We start from the raw sequence: 12933 nt of genomic DNA, 5'->3' as shown, positions 1-12933 counted from the left end.
CCCATCAGATTTCAACTGGCAGGAGGAACTTGAGAGGACTCCTTGGAAGAGGTGGCTATGGCAGCTTGGGCAAGGTTCTTAGCCTGGGAAGGAAGAAAGGCCATTTGGAGACAAGGGGAGGCGGTGTGCACAAATGTGGAGACGGAGCTATCTGAGGTGTATCAGAGTGAAGGAGGTTCTTTGCAGGCCGGGGCTTAGTGTTGAGCTTGGAGAGCCAGACCCAGCCGGCTGATGGAGGACTGTAAATTCCAGGAACAGCATGGCCTTATCAAATGGGTAATAGGGAGCCCATGAAGGTTTCTGAAAAGGGGCATACCTGCTGCTTAACTATGCCCCCCACAGAGTATAAAGGCTTCTATGGAGGTCCCAGAGGAGTGGGGAGGGCAGAGGCCCAGCTGGAAGAAAAAACGGGCAGCATGGTGGCCCACGAGTGTGGGAGATGACGGTTTTGACAACCAGGCACTCACACACACTTCGGTGTGCCAGGGGCTGTTCTAAGTACCTCAATTCATTGAGTCTCCAAGGCAGTCCTCTGAGGGGGATACTGTTATTATGCCCACTTTACAGATGGGGAAAGAGCAGTCAGAGATTGGCAGTGGGCATGTGCCATGTGGTAGGCCTGTGCCACAGCAGCCTTGCAGAGCCACTGCAGCCCATGCAACCCAGAGTGCTGTCTGCACCCAGGAAGTCTGGCTGCAGCTCCTGGCTCTCAACGCAGCCTCGGCGTAGAGCTGGTGGGGACCCTGATGAAGCCTGCGCTAGGGGGGTGCAGGAACAAGAGTGACTCAGATGAAGCCAAGCCATTTGGATAGTGGCCATGATTTCTGGCAGAAATAGTGACAGTCAGAAACTTTCATGTGGGTGAGGTTTAAAAGTGAGCTACTGCCCCACAAGCTGACTGCCAGGTTAGAATGAAAGTAAGTCCTAGGCTGAAGGACACACACACATCCTGCTCTGTGAGCTGAGCAACGTTGCAGGCTGGCATCCTTTCATTTCGGTGCTCAACCACCATGCAGGACAAGCGCGTGCCTGGCACAGGTGCCCTGATGCCCGAGGCAGGGTTCTGTTACTGCCTGTATTCGCTTCCCACGTCTGCTGTAATAAATCGCCACAAGTGTAGTGGCTTAAAACAACACGTATTTATTCTCCTACAGTTCCAGAGGTCCGGTCACGTGACCTGTGTGAGCCCTCATGGTCTTGTTTGAATGCTGAGTGCTGCCTCCTGTCTGAGGCATGGAGGATTACATCCAGGCCAGTGAGAGTGAGCCTTTCTTCCCCACTGAAAAGAATATTTATTGCATGCCTATTAGGTAACTCTAGATACAGGGGATGAAGTATTCAGCAAAAAATAGAAGACAACTTTCATGAACTAAATAAAAACATGAAATTGCAGATTAAAAGGCAGTTTATCCTGGAAAGAAAAAAAAACCTTGATATAGAATAATCAACACAAAGACATATCTAGGCCAAATTACTGAATTTCAGCAATAAAGAAAAATTCAATGGTTAGCAAATGGAAATTTTATACAAGGGGAAAATATGGCAGACAGAGCTTTGGGGCTGTATTTCGGATTTGGAAAAAGGGCACAAGTTTGTGCTTCATTTCAGAACAGATTGAGCTTCTTACACATTTCACCTTTAAGAATGGCCAAGTCATTTCCATCAACTGACACGATTTTAAATTCACTAATTTTCACAGAACCTTTGTTGTACTTTTTGAGCTATGTAATTACCTGAACAATGTTTCTAATGCATTTGACGCAACTGATTATGAAAGAGGTCCTCCTTGTCTAGCATATGAGTAAAATGTCTCGGCAAGCCCCAGGGCTGAGGCTGGCACTGCCTTTAGAATGGCGAGGACAGTGGTCTCAGGTTGCAGCTACCGCCTACCAGCAGGCTGCGAAATCAGTTGAGGAAGTGCAGCAGTACTGATTTGAAAGTGAAATGAAAGGAGCTAGAAGAGGATGGATGTATTAGAACCCATGTGGGAAGGCTGAGTCTTGTTCTTGTTTCATGGAGTATAGGTGTATGTATCTGGGTAGCAATAGGAATTGCTTCCTGTGGCTCACAATCAAAAGAGTTCATGTGTGTGTGTAAATATATGTTGCTTTTGACAGCTTTTTCTTGTATGTGCTTGCACTTACACAGAGTACTTAAGGCTATGTGGGGTCTACTCTCCCCGCTGGAGCCTCTGCATCCTACACCATAGCCACAAGCCTCGGGCAGGCCCCTCTCTGGTCCCTGCCTGGGGGTAAGCAGCGCCATCCCCAGAACAGGAGTGGTTCACCATAAGCAAGAAGAGAGAGGGATCAGTCTGCCTTCATGAAAGGGGCAGGAGGGGGCAATCAGGGAAGGCTTTCTGCGGAAGGTGACACTGTAGATGGGCCCGGGGTGAGAACAGGCGGTCTCTGGGTGGGCAACAGGCTTCTAAGTGCAGCAAAGGCAAATCCATTTGGGAGGAGGATGGCCCATCACCAGGCCTCAGAACACTGGGCCTGGACCCCCAGCCCCCACTGACTCTCTGCTCTCCTACCCCAGCTGGCGCTGAGGAACGCCCTGCGCTACTTCCCCGCGGATGTCCAGGAGCTGCTGGCCCCAGAGTTTGCCCAGGAGCTGCAACTGTACGGGCACATCTACATGTACCGGTTTTGCCCCGACATTGAAATGAGGTCAGCCTTGTGGGCGCAGCTTCAGAGGGACCCAGAGGGGCAGGCAGCTCCCACAAGGGACTGTGCTGGGGACCAGGAACAACGGGAGAGTGGGCAGTGAGGGGAAACCCAGTCTGTCCAGACTAGGAGGCAGGGGAGAGAAGATTCGGTGTTGTCATCTCAGAAGCTGGAGCCCAGTGCTGGCTGCAGCCCCTGAGCCTGCCAGAAGATGGGGGCAGCTTCTCAGGACTCTCAGGCCCGGCCCATCTGTCCTGAGCAGCCAGTCCTGTGCAATTCTGGAGCCAAATTGTACACAAAACCTCTTTTTAAAACCATGGCTTTTTGTTCTGCCAGAGGGCAGGGAGAGCTTTGGGGAGCTGTGGCAGTGACTTCAAATACCTCACGATCTCGATGAGGGTCTCAAACCGCAGTGTGCACGGCACCCCTGGAGGCCTTGTGGGAACACGGGCTGCCAGGCCTTACCCCAATTTCAGACCCAGCAGTTCTGGGGTGGGGCTTGGGTGTGCATATCTGCAGTTATTGTTCTTGAAGGTGCCAGCGGCCCAGGCTTGCCTTGAGTCATCCCAGGGTTGTTCCCTTTAAAGTAGGAGCCACGTTCCTCACTCCAGCCAGTACCTCCAGGCCTGGCATCTGCTGGAGAATTGGTGCCCAAAAGTGTTTGTTGAATTAGTGAAAGAACAAATGAATAAACTCTGCTTACCCAGAGGGAGAGGCTTCTGGAGAGCAGTCATCAGTTCTGCTTTGCCAGCAGCTGTCTCCCAGGTGGAGTGTGCCAAGTAGGGAGGGAGAGCAGGGTGGGTTGGGGCCTGAATGCCACCTCCCTCAGCCCTAGTGGCTCTGGAGCCCCACTGTATGTTCCTAGCTAGTTCTGCAGGCCCCGGGTCCGGCTGTCCTTGCCTGAGCAGCCAGGGGCTGGTCGGGGCCAGGCTAGATGCTGTGCTTTGGTGGGAAGGGCAGACTGGCGGTTGGGCTTTCCCTTGCAGGGCCTACCCGGTTGAGCAGTACCCCTGCCAGACGAAAGCAGCAGCCGCCATCATGCATATGATCATGAACAACCTGGATCCTGCCGTGGCCCAGGTAATAGCCAGGGAAACCGAGGCCCAGCACTGTCCAGCAGAAACAGAACGCGAGACACACGCATCATGCTTTCAAGCTCTTAATTTTGAGATAATTATAGATTCACAGGAAGTTGCAAAGCTAGTAAGAGAGGTCCCTGGCCCTTCCCTCGGCCTCCCCCAGTGGTTGCATCCGTGGCTGTAGTACAGCCTCAAAACCAGGACGTCACTGTGGCTGCAGTGGACACATGTCCAATTTTAAATGTTCTAGCAGCCATATGAAAAAGTAAAAATAAACAAATTTACACTATATTTTATTCATCCTGATATATCAAAAATATTATTTTTTTACTTTTCACTTTTTTTTTTTTTTTTTTTTTTTGAGAGAGACAGGGTCTCACTCTGTGGCCCAGGCTGGAGTATAGTGGCTTGATCTTGGCTCACTGCAGCCTTAACCTCCGGGGCTCAAGCTTTCCTCCCACCTCAGCCTCCCGGGTAGCTGGGACTACAGGCACCCGCCACCACCCCCAGCTCCGAAATATTATTATTTTAATATGTAATCTATATAAACATTATTAATGAGATATTTTACATTGTTTTTCATCCTGAGACTTTGAAATCAGGGTGTATCTATGCAAGGAGCAGAGTGAAAAGCCATGCATGGCTGGTGGCCACCATATTGGGTAGCATGGATCTGGCCCCTTATGCCTGTCTTGGGCACCCTGAGCCAGTCTGCAGAGCAGCTGCCCACATTTGAGAATGGAATGTCTCTGGGGTGTGTCCCTGCATCCCTTGGGGGAGATATGTTGCCAGAATGTGACCACTTCGCCTAGTAGGTGGGAACGCCTTAAACCCTGGCCCTGGCCCCAGGCCCTGGTCACAGACCAACCCTGCCTTTGACCCCAGGCTGAGTTCCCACTGTGACCCCAGACCCAGATCCGCCCCTAACCCCAAGCTGAGCCCTTGCTCCAGTCGCAACCGGGGCCAGTGTTCTTGCAGATGTGTCCGTCTCTGGGCCTCACCCTTCTGGCTTCTCTCCTTGCCCCATTGGGCCCCCAGGGGATGGGGGCCCTTTCTCTCCTTGTCTGCGACTCCATAGGCCCTTCCCAGGCCTTCATCTCAGATGACCCTGTGTCTTCCTCAGTTTCCCCAGGAGCTGGTGACCTATGGAGGAAATGGGCAGGTGTTCAGCAACTGGGCTCAGGTACTGCACACCGTGTGACCTCGCCCCCACCCCGGCCTTTCCCCGAGTCTGGTCCTCTGGCCTAGGAGCTTACAAACCCATGGCTCAGGATGCAGGCCTCTGCCTCCCTGGTGCCTGAGGCTCCAGCACTGTAGACTGTGTGGGGAAATTTCAGGTTATAGGAATGGGCGAGGTGGTGTTGAGGGAGGCACCAGGGCCACTGGAGTGCAATGGAGACCTGGGGGCCTGCAGGAGCTGTCTGGGCGTGGACAGTGGTGTGGGGCTGGGCGTGGGGTGCTGCTTCTGCTGACAGAATCCCCACGCTCTGCTCCTCCCCCAGTTCTGGCTGACCATGTTCTACTTGTCGAAGATGACAGAGGAGCAGACTTTGGTCATGTACAGTGGGCACCCGCTCGGCCTCTTCCCCAGCAGCCGCAGCGCCCCCCCGGCTCGTCATCACCAATGGGATGGTGGGTCCTCAGCAGCAGGCACAGCACCTGCCCAGGGCTCCAAAGAGAGGGTGCTGATGCCAGAAAGAAAGCCCAGTGCCCCAACGCTGTGCGTCACCCCCGGGCTCTGTGCTCGCCCTCCAAGACCTCAGCCCCTCTGTCTGCCCCCATCCTCTTCTCCAGGTCATTCCCAACTACTCCTCCCGGATGGAGTATGAGAAGCTCTTTGCCTTGGGGGTTACAATGTAAGTCGCTATTTCAGTCTATTTACAGTGTTTCTCTGTTAGCCATGGGTCATTATAAAGCAAAATGGTGATATTAAATACAAGTTTGGAAAGACATAGTCACAGAACTGTAGCATAATTGATTTTATTTTTATATATTCCCTAGTAGTTTTATGTATATGCTTACAAATCTTATATTCTTGAATGCAAGAGACCCTACAATTTTAGATCCTGCCTTTTCCCACATTTTATTATGAACAATTTCAAACATACAGAAAATTGACCGAATTTACAGTGAATACCACCGAATTTTTGTGATGAATGTGCTACTTACCATACTCACTTTATCATGTGGCTGTCTATCTGTCCCTCTGCCTATCCATTCATTCGACTTGTTTTTGGGGGGTTTTTTTTGTGTGTGTGCATCTCAAAGTCAATTGTAAATATTACTGACTGGAAGTCAATATTTGTTTACAGTTATTTTTTCTTTGGAGGTGAAACTTGCATGTAATGAGATGCCCACATCTTATATGCACCACATTTCGGGTTCTGACAAAGTGTGCATCTGTGCAACCAAAACCATTAGGCACAGAATGCTGCCAGTGCCCCAGAGAAGTCTCTCACGCCCCCTCTCAGGGAATGAAAGCTTTTCATTTGTTACAGAGGTAAGGCAAACGATTTCTTTTTCTTTCCTTTTTTTTCTTTTTCCTTTTTTTTTTTTTTTTTTTTTTGAGACGGAGTTTCGCTCTTATTGCCCAGGCTGGAGTGCAGTGGTGCGATCTCGGCTCACTGCAACCTCTGCCTCCTAGGTTCAAGTGATTCTCCTGGCTCAGCCTCCCAAGTAGCTGGGATTACAGGCATGTGCCACCACACCCAGCTACTTTCTTCTATTTTCAGTAGAGATGGGATTTCACCATGTTGGCCAGGCTGATCTCGAACTGCTGACCTCAGGTGATCCGCCCACCTCAGCCTTCCAAATTGCTGGAATCACAGGCATGAGCCACAGCAGCTGTCAATGCAAAGTATTTCATCAAGCATTATAAATGGAGCTACAATGAAAAGGAGATCCTTCTACATCCTAGATTCTCCAGTTGACAGTGTCTCCTGTGTTCTTCCAAACACTTTCTATGCAAGTGTACTTGGCAATTTAGGTGGTTAGACCATTGGTGCCGGCCTCTGTGCCTTGCCTTTCCCACCTTCACAAGAGAGCTAGGAGACTGCTGTATTTCAGGAAGCAGATCTCATGTATTCTTCCTTTACCTACAATGTCCAATTGCACTAATTTATTTAACCCTCTTGCCTCCCAAACTGGCTTGCTTCCATGGCACAGTGCAGGGCCCTGACCCTCTCTGCCATGTGGTGTTTTATGGGTCACATAGGCCACCGCTCACTTCTCTCGTCTTCAGTGGAGGGGCATCTCAGCAGCTTCAGGTCTTGGCCCCTGCATGTAAAGTTGCAGTGAACATCCTGTGTGTGTCTCTGCCTGGCATAAGCCTGTAGTGTGGGCATGCTGTGCACGTCCAGCTGGAGTCCATACGGTCAAATAGTCCCCAAAGCAATTCTTCACCAATTACACTACAGTTCTTAACAGAACAAAATCTGCTTGTAAAACATCTGGGAGGCGAGAGGGGACAAGGGTGTCCATAGCCTTCTTGTGTTGTCTGTGCTCTCTCTATATATTTTATGTAAAGGAGAATATATTAATGCCTCTTGGGTAAATACTAATTTTCAGCCTCCTAAAGGGAGTGACTGGGAGGACCTGGGCCTGGCACTGGCTGAGCCCTGGGCCTGGCTTCTCTCCCTGTGGTCAGGTACGGCCAGATGACAGCAGGTAGCTACTGCTACATCGGTCCCCAGGGAATCGTCCACGGCACTGTGGTGAGAGATGGGGCCATGCCTGGCTGTGGGCGTCCCAGCATGGGGGGTGGAGGGGGTGGGCTGCAAGTGGGCAGTGATCCCCTACCTTTTCTCCCTGCAGCTCACCGTGTTGAATGCTGCGCGAAGGTACCTGGGCATCGAGGACTTGGCTGGGAAGGTCTTTGTCACCTCTGGGCTCGGTGGAATGAGTGGGGCTCAGGCCAAGGCTGCGGTCATCGTGGGGTGCATCGGTGTGATAGCAGAGGTGAGCTGGGGGGCTCCTAGCCTTCGCTCCTGCCTGCCTCCCTTCCTCCCTCCCTCCCTCCTTCCTCCAGGATCGCTTACACTACAGACCCCCTCTTCTCATCCTCCCTTGCCCAGCCCACCCTTGCCTCCTCTGCAAAGCCCCACTGGACCTCACTGGGTGGGTTCCCATGGCGACGTAAGCTTCCTGCCTTCAAAGTGCCCATCACCCTGCATGGGTAATGCCTGTCGGCTGCCCTCCCACAAAACTCTGACCATCTATTTATGGGTGTAGCTTTCCTGTATCCCACCGCATCCCTGGAATACAGATGGGAGGGAATGAATGTGTGTGAATAAATGAACTCATAGACTCCCCACCTTGAACAGGTGGGGAGGCAGACAGGTCACCCTCCATAGAGGTGAGTACAGGCAGCTTTCCCTCAGTGGCCCCCATCTTAGTTATTTGAGTTTCTATAAAGGAACACCTGAGGCTAATTTATAAAGAAACGAGGTTTGTTTGACTCAGTTCTGCAGGCTGTACAGGAAGCATGGTGCCCACATCTGCTTCTGTTGAGGTCTTCGAAAGCTTCCACTCATGGTGGAAGGTGAAGGGAGTCTGGTGGGTCACACAGCGAGAGAGGGAGAGCAGGGAGAGGAGAGGGAGGTGCTGGACCTTTTAAACAACCAGCTCTTGTAGGAACAAACAGAGCAAGAACTCAGTCATTACTGCAAGGACTGCACCAAGCCATTCATGAGGAAGCTGCCCCATGACCCAAACACCCCCCACCAGGCCCCACCTCCAACACCAGAGATCAAATTTTAACATGAGGTTTGGGGGACAAATATATCCCAACTATAGCAGGCTCTCATCTTTCTTTGGTGGGTGCCAAAGAGAGGAAGGGAAGTAGGAAGTGGAGGAGGCAAGGCTTGGCGATAGGTGCCAGTGGAATTTGCACTCAGTTGATGCCAAACCTACATCATACATACCTGTGCTTGTTAGGAGTGCACTGAGCTGCAGGTAACAGGAAACCTACCTACAGCGGCTTGTATAAATAGGGTTTTATTTTTCTCATGTAACCAACAGTGTTGGCATTGGTTTGGCAGCTCAGTGATGCTAATATCTCTAGATTTCCTTGGGATTCCCTTGTAGAAACAATTGCTGCCCCCACCCCAGCCATCCTATCCATGTTCAAGACAGGAAGAGGTGAGAAGGGAAGTGGCTGCTACAACTCTATTTTATCAGGAAAGTCATGTCTCCAAACCCCTTCTTTTATCTCATTGGTTAGTCTTAGATGAAATCGATGTTCTTATCTGCAAGGGAGGATGGAGATAGTGGATAGGTCCTTGTGATTAGCTTGGACGTAGATTATCTCCTGGGGCTGAACTGTGTCACCCTGAACCCCTACCTGGGTTCTGCTGATAAGGGAGGTGGGAGAAGGAATAAATAGAGGGAGGGCAGCTTGTGGTGTCTTCCCTGAAACTGTGTTAGAGAAAAGCAAGGGACCTACGGGAGATGTTGCCTTCCTAGTTGAGGATGATACACTTAGGGAAGATTTGTAACTGGGTGTCCCCATGTCTCATGGCCCCAGGTGGATAAAGCAGCCCTTGAGAAACGCCACAAGCAGGGCTGGCTGATGGAAGTGACTGACAGCTTGGACCGCTGCATCCAGAGGCTCAGGTACAGTTCCAAGCTTAACTCCAGACACCTGACACCTGACACATGGCAGCAGGAGACCACAAGAGGACCCCCAGGGGGCAGCCTGGTAGGGCCTGCTTAATGCCCGACAGCTGGCCACATGTGGGCACCACACATACATGCACATGTACATATACATGCACACATGCGCGCACATGCACACAAGGGCTGACCCGCGGGTGGTGATAGGGCAGAAGCCTCTGGAAGGGCCTCCAACATTCCGTCATTGCCGGCATGGAGGCAGCCACTGGGCTGCGGGCTTGGTGCTCAGACACTTGGCTCTGACGGGCTTTTGGCAGACTTCTTGGGGCTCCCATGCTCCGCCCTGGTTCTGCGAAGCACGTGTCATCTTTTCCCTGCTGTATGGGCTCGCAGAACCCGCCTGGCCCGTGATAGGGGCTGCCCTGTGCTGTTGCAGTGGCGAGCCTGCGAGGCGTGCACTCCCTCCCTGTGCTCCAGGGCAGAGCTTCGTCCGTGGTGCTGAGGGGTGGTCAGTGGGTTTCTCTGCCTCACCCCCAGGCAAAGTCTTCAGAAGTATTTCAGTGGGACAGTGGGAAGACTGCCCTGGGGGCTCCTGCTTGGATGCCACTTTTGAAGCATCCTCTCAATTAATTTACTGTGCAGAGCAGAGTCCTGTTACAGGAAGACACATTGGTGCACTGGTTGCCGACCTGGCTTCGAGTAGAATCTCCACAGGGGCTTAAAAGCTGTTTCTGGTGAAAATGTAAACAAAATTTGAGAAATGATGCAGTGAGCTATTTTGACCTAGATCATCCTAAAATACCAATCCAACCACATTGCACCCTCTTTAGAACTCTCAGATAATTTTTCGTCAATGATAGAAGAAATTCTACACTCCAGGTGTGCTGTGAGGAGCTTCCCCGACCTAACTCCCATCCCTATTCAGGCTGTTTAGCATCCTGACTGTGTGCATGTACACACACACACACATAAACACACACACAAAACACATGCACATACATGTAGCCACACAGACACACATACATACATAAAGACACATAAACACACATACACACATACACAGAGAACATAGCACACACATGCACACATGGTTGCACACACAAACACACAACACATGCATGCAGATAAATACACAGACACATAACACAATAACACACAAGACACACATAAACATACACACACAGATGCACACATAAACATAGACATACAACACATGCATGCACACACAGGCACACACAGAGTGCACACATGCACACACATAAACGCACACATACACACACATAAACACAGACACAGGCATACACACATGCACACACAAACACAAACAAGTATAAACACATAACACCTACACAAACATACAGACACAACACACACATGGATACACACAAACATGCATAAACACACAATACATATGCACACACATGCACATACAACACACAATGCACATACATATAAATAAACACACACATAACACACATACACACACAACACACACATGTAAACACATACAAACATGCATATAACAAACACAGAAACATATACACATAACAACACACATGCACACATGTATAAACGTGTGCAGAAACACACAGCACATATAACACAAACACATAAACATACAGGTGCACACAAACACACACACATAAACACACAGACACATGCACACACCATAAACACACACAGACACACAAAAACACGTACATGCCCACAACGTATATTCTCACACACATGCATACACATATGCAAATACACGCATATATACATATATATGTACACATGCATGCACATCCACACATGAACACACACACATATACATACATCAAAATCAGTTTAAGGAACTGCTTCAAGCAACCTGCCTGCCACACTTCTGCAGCCCCTGGGCTGGGGAAGACCCATGGGAATGGAGTGAGCTCCTGAGCTCCCAGGAGCTCACAGTTCCCACAGGGTCCTTCAACTGGGATTGCAACAAGCCCCGGGTTGGGCGGGCCTCCCTGCTGCCCTGGGATTGTGTGTCCTTTCCTACCTTGTCGACCTTGCACCCCTGGGGGAGGGGAGGTGCCCGGCTCCCTCGGGCTTCTCCAGGCCACTCCTGGTGAGCGTTCAATCTGCTCTCTCATGGGGGCCACACCACCTTCCCTGCATATTGCTGCTTTTTGACACTTCTACTACCTGCAAGTCCTGTTCAAATCTTCTGTTGCCCAAAATATGCTTTGATTTTTCTTGTCCTATTTTTCCGAATAATTTTGGGAATCATCTTTAGTGAATCCTGCGACTCTGGGGCCACCTTGATGGGTTCTGTAACGATCCCTGTGGAGGTCCCACATCGATAACCTGAATTCCATGGATCGCCAAGGCAGTTTTGCCGCTGCCATGTGGGTTTTCTGATCTGGTCTGGGTTTTCCCTTTATAGTTTTGTGTCCTGAACAAAAGTCGCGGTCCTGCAGGCATGCTTCATGGCCCAGCCCCCTGGTCCCCACGCTTGCACATGATACCTCTTGTGGCCTCCTGGGTCTGCCCCTGTGTGCAGCTGGGGTGTAGGTGTGTCCGGGGCACCTATGCATAGGTGCGGGGGGCACCTGTTCTGCTCTTGTGTCCTTCCAGGGAAGCAAGGAAAAGAAAGGAGGTGCTCAGCCTTGGTTACCATGGCAACGTGGTGGCGCTTTGGTGAGTGGGGGTTGGGAGTTGATAGCCAGCTTGAGAACCCAGATGGGCCCCCCTGAGCAAAGACCCCAATGCTGACCAGGAGCTGCTGGGACACAAAGCTTTGAGCCTCAGTTCAGTGCCACCCTTGTTGGCCCACACCCTTACCCAAGCTTGGGGCAGCCGTCCCTGCTCTGCCCACAGCTTTCCCGTAGGTTCTCTTTCCAGGGGAAAGCAGGGTCTGGCTCAGACTGTGCCTGCTGGATTTGTGAGTGGGAAAATGTGCTACGGTCCCCGCCCGGCTGGCCCCAGACTCTGGGCCCAGGCTGTGTGTGGCTTGCACTGACCACCCCATGGCTTCCCCAGGGAGCGCCTGGTCCATGAATTGGACACGACGGGGGAGTGCTTGGTGGACCTGGGGTCAGATCAGACATCCTGCCACAACCCGTTCAATGGCGGCTACTACCCCGTGCAGCTCAGCTTCACGGAGGCCCAGAGCCTCATGGCCTCCAACCCTGCTGTGTTCAAGGACCTGGTCCAGGAAAGGTGCTACTCGGGATTGGGGGTGGCAGAAGCATTTGACCTGGGCAGACCACCTTGTCCTGCTCTGGCCACCACCTGGTTCTCCAGCAACCAGCTGTGTGGCCTTGGCAAGGCATTAACCTCGCTGAGCCTCTGCCTCCACTCATCAGATGGAGTCATGACACACTTACCTCTCAGCAGTGCAGGGGGACGAGCTAGAGTGACATTTGTCGAATGCCCAGTGTAGTCCCGGCATGGCCCGAGTAGATGCTGGGGTGTGGGACCTTTCTGGGGCATCTGTTTTTCACCAGGGCCTGATGGGGTTGGGGACCAGGAAATGCTTGTTTAGGGAGCTGCCAGCTGGGCCTTGAAGGGTGCAGAGGTTCCAAACAGATGACAGGGGCAGGGGCATT

General features: G+C 51.4%; 1 protein-coding gene across 1 annotated transcript in view; it reads left to right on the top strand.

The window, feature by feature from the left end:
- The window catches only part of UROC1 (urocanate hydratase 1), a 35499-nt gene that overhangs the window by 3404 nt on the left and 19162 nt on the right, over positions 1-12933 (top strand). The window contains 11 exon segments of the mRNA XM_009200159.4: positions 2539-2669; positions 3653-3746; positions 4869-4928; positions 5248-5349; positions 5351-5377; positions 5540-5601; positions 7392-7458; positions 7559-7702; positions 9270-9358; positions 11960-12022; positions 12365-12544. Of these exon segments, the coding sequence (XP_009198423.2) occupies positions 2539-2669; positions 3653-3746; positions 4869-4928; positions 5248-5349; positions 5351-5377; positions 5540-5601; positions 7392-7458; positions 7559-7702; positions 9270-9358; positions 11960-12022; positions 12365-12544 (1019 nt within the window).

The sequence above is a fragment of the Papio anubis genome, chromosome 2 (assembly GCF_008728515.1).
Source record: "Papio anubis isolate 15944 chromosome 2, Panubis1.0, whole genome shotgun sequence".
Classification (NCBI taxonomy): domain Eukaryota; kingdom Metazoa; phylum Chordata; class Mammalia; order Primates; family Cercopithecidae; genus Papio; species Papio anubis.
This window is presented reverse-complemented; position numbering and strand designations above follow the sequence as displayed.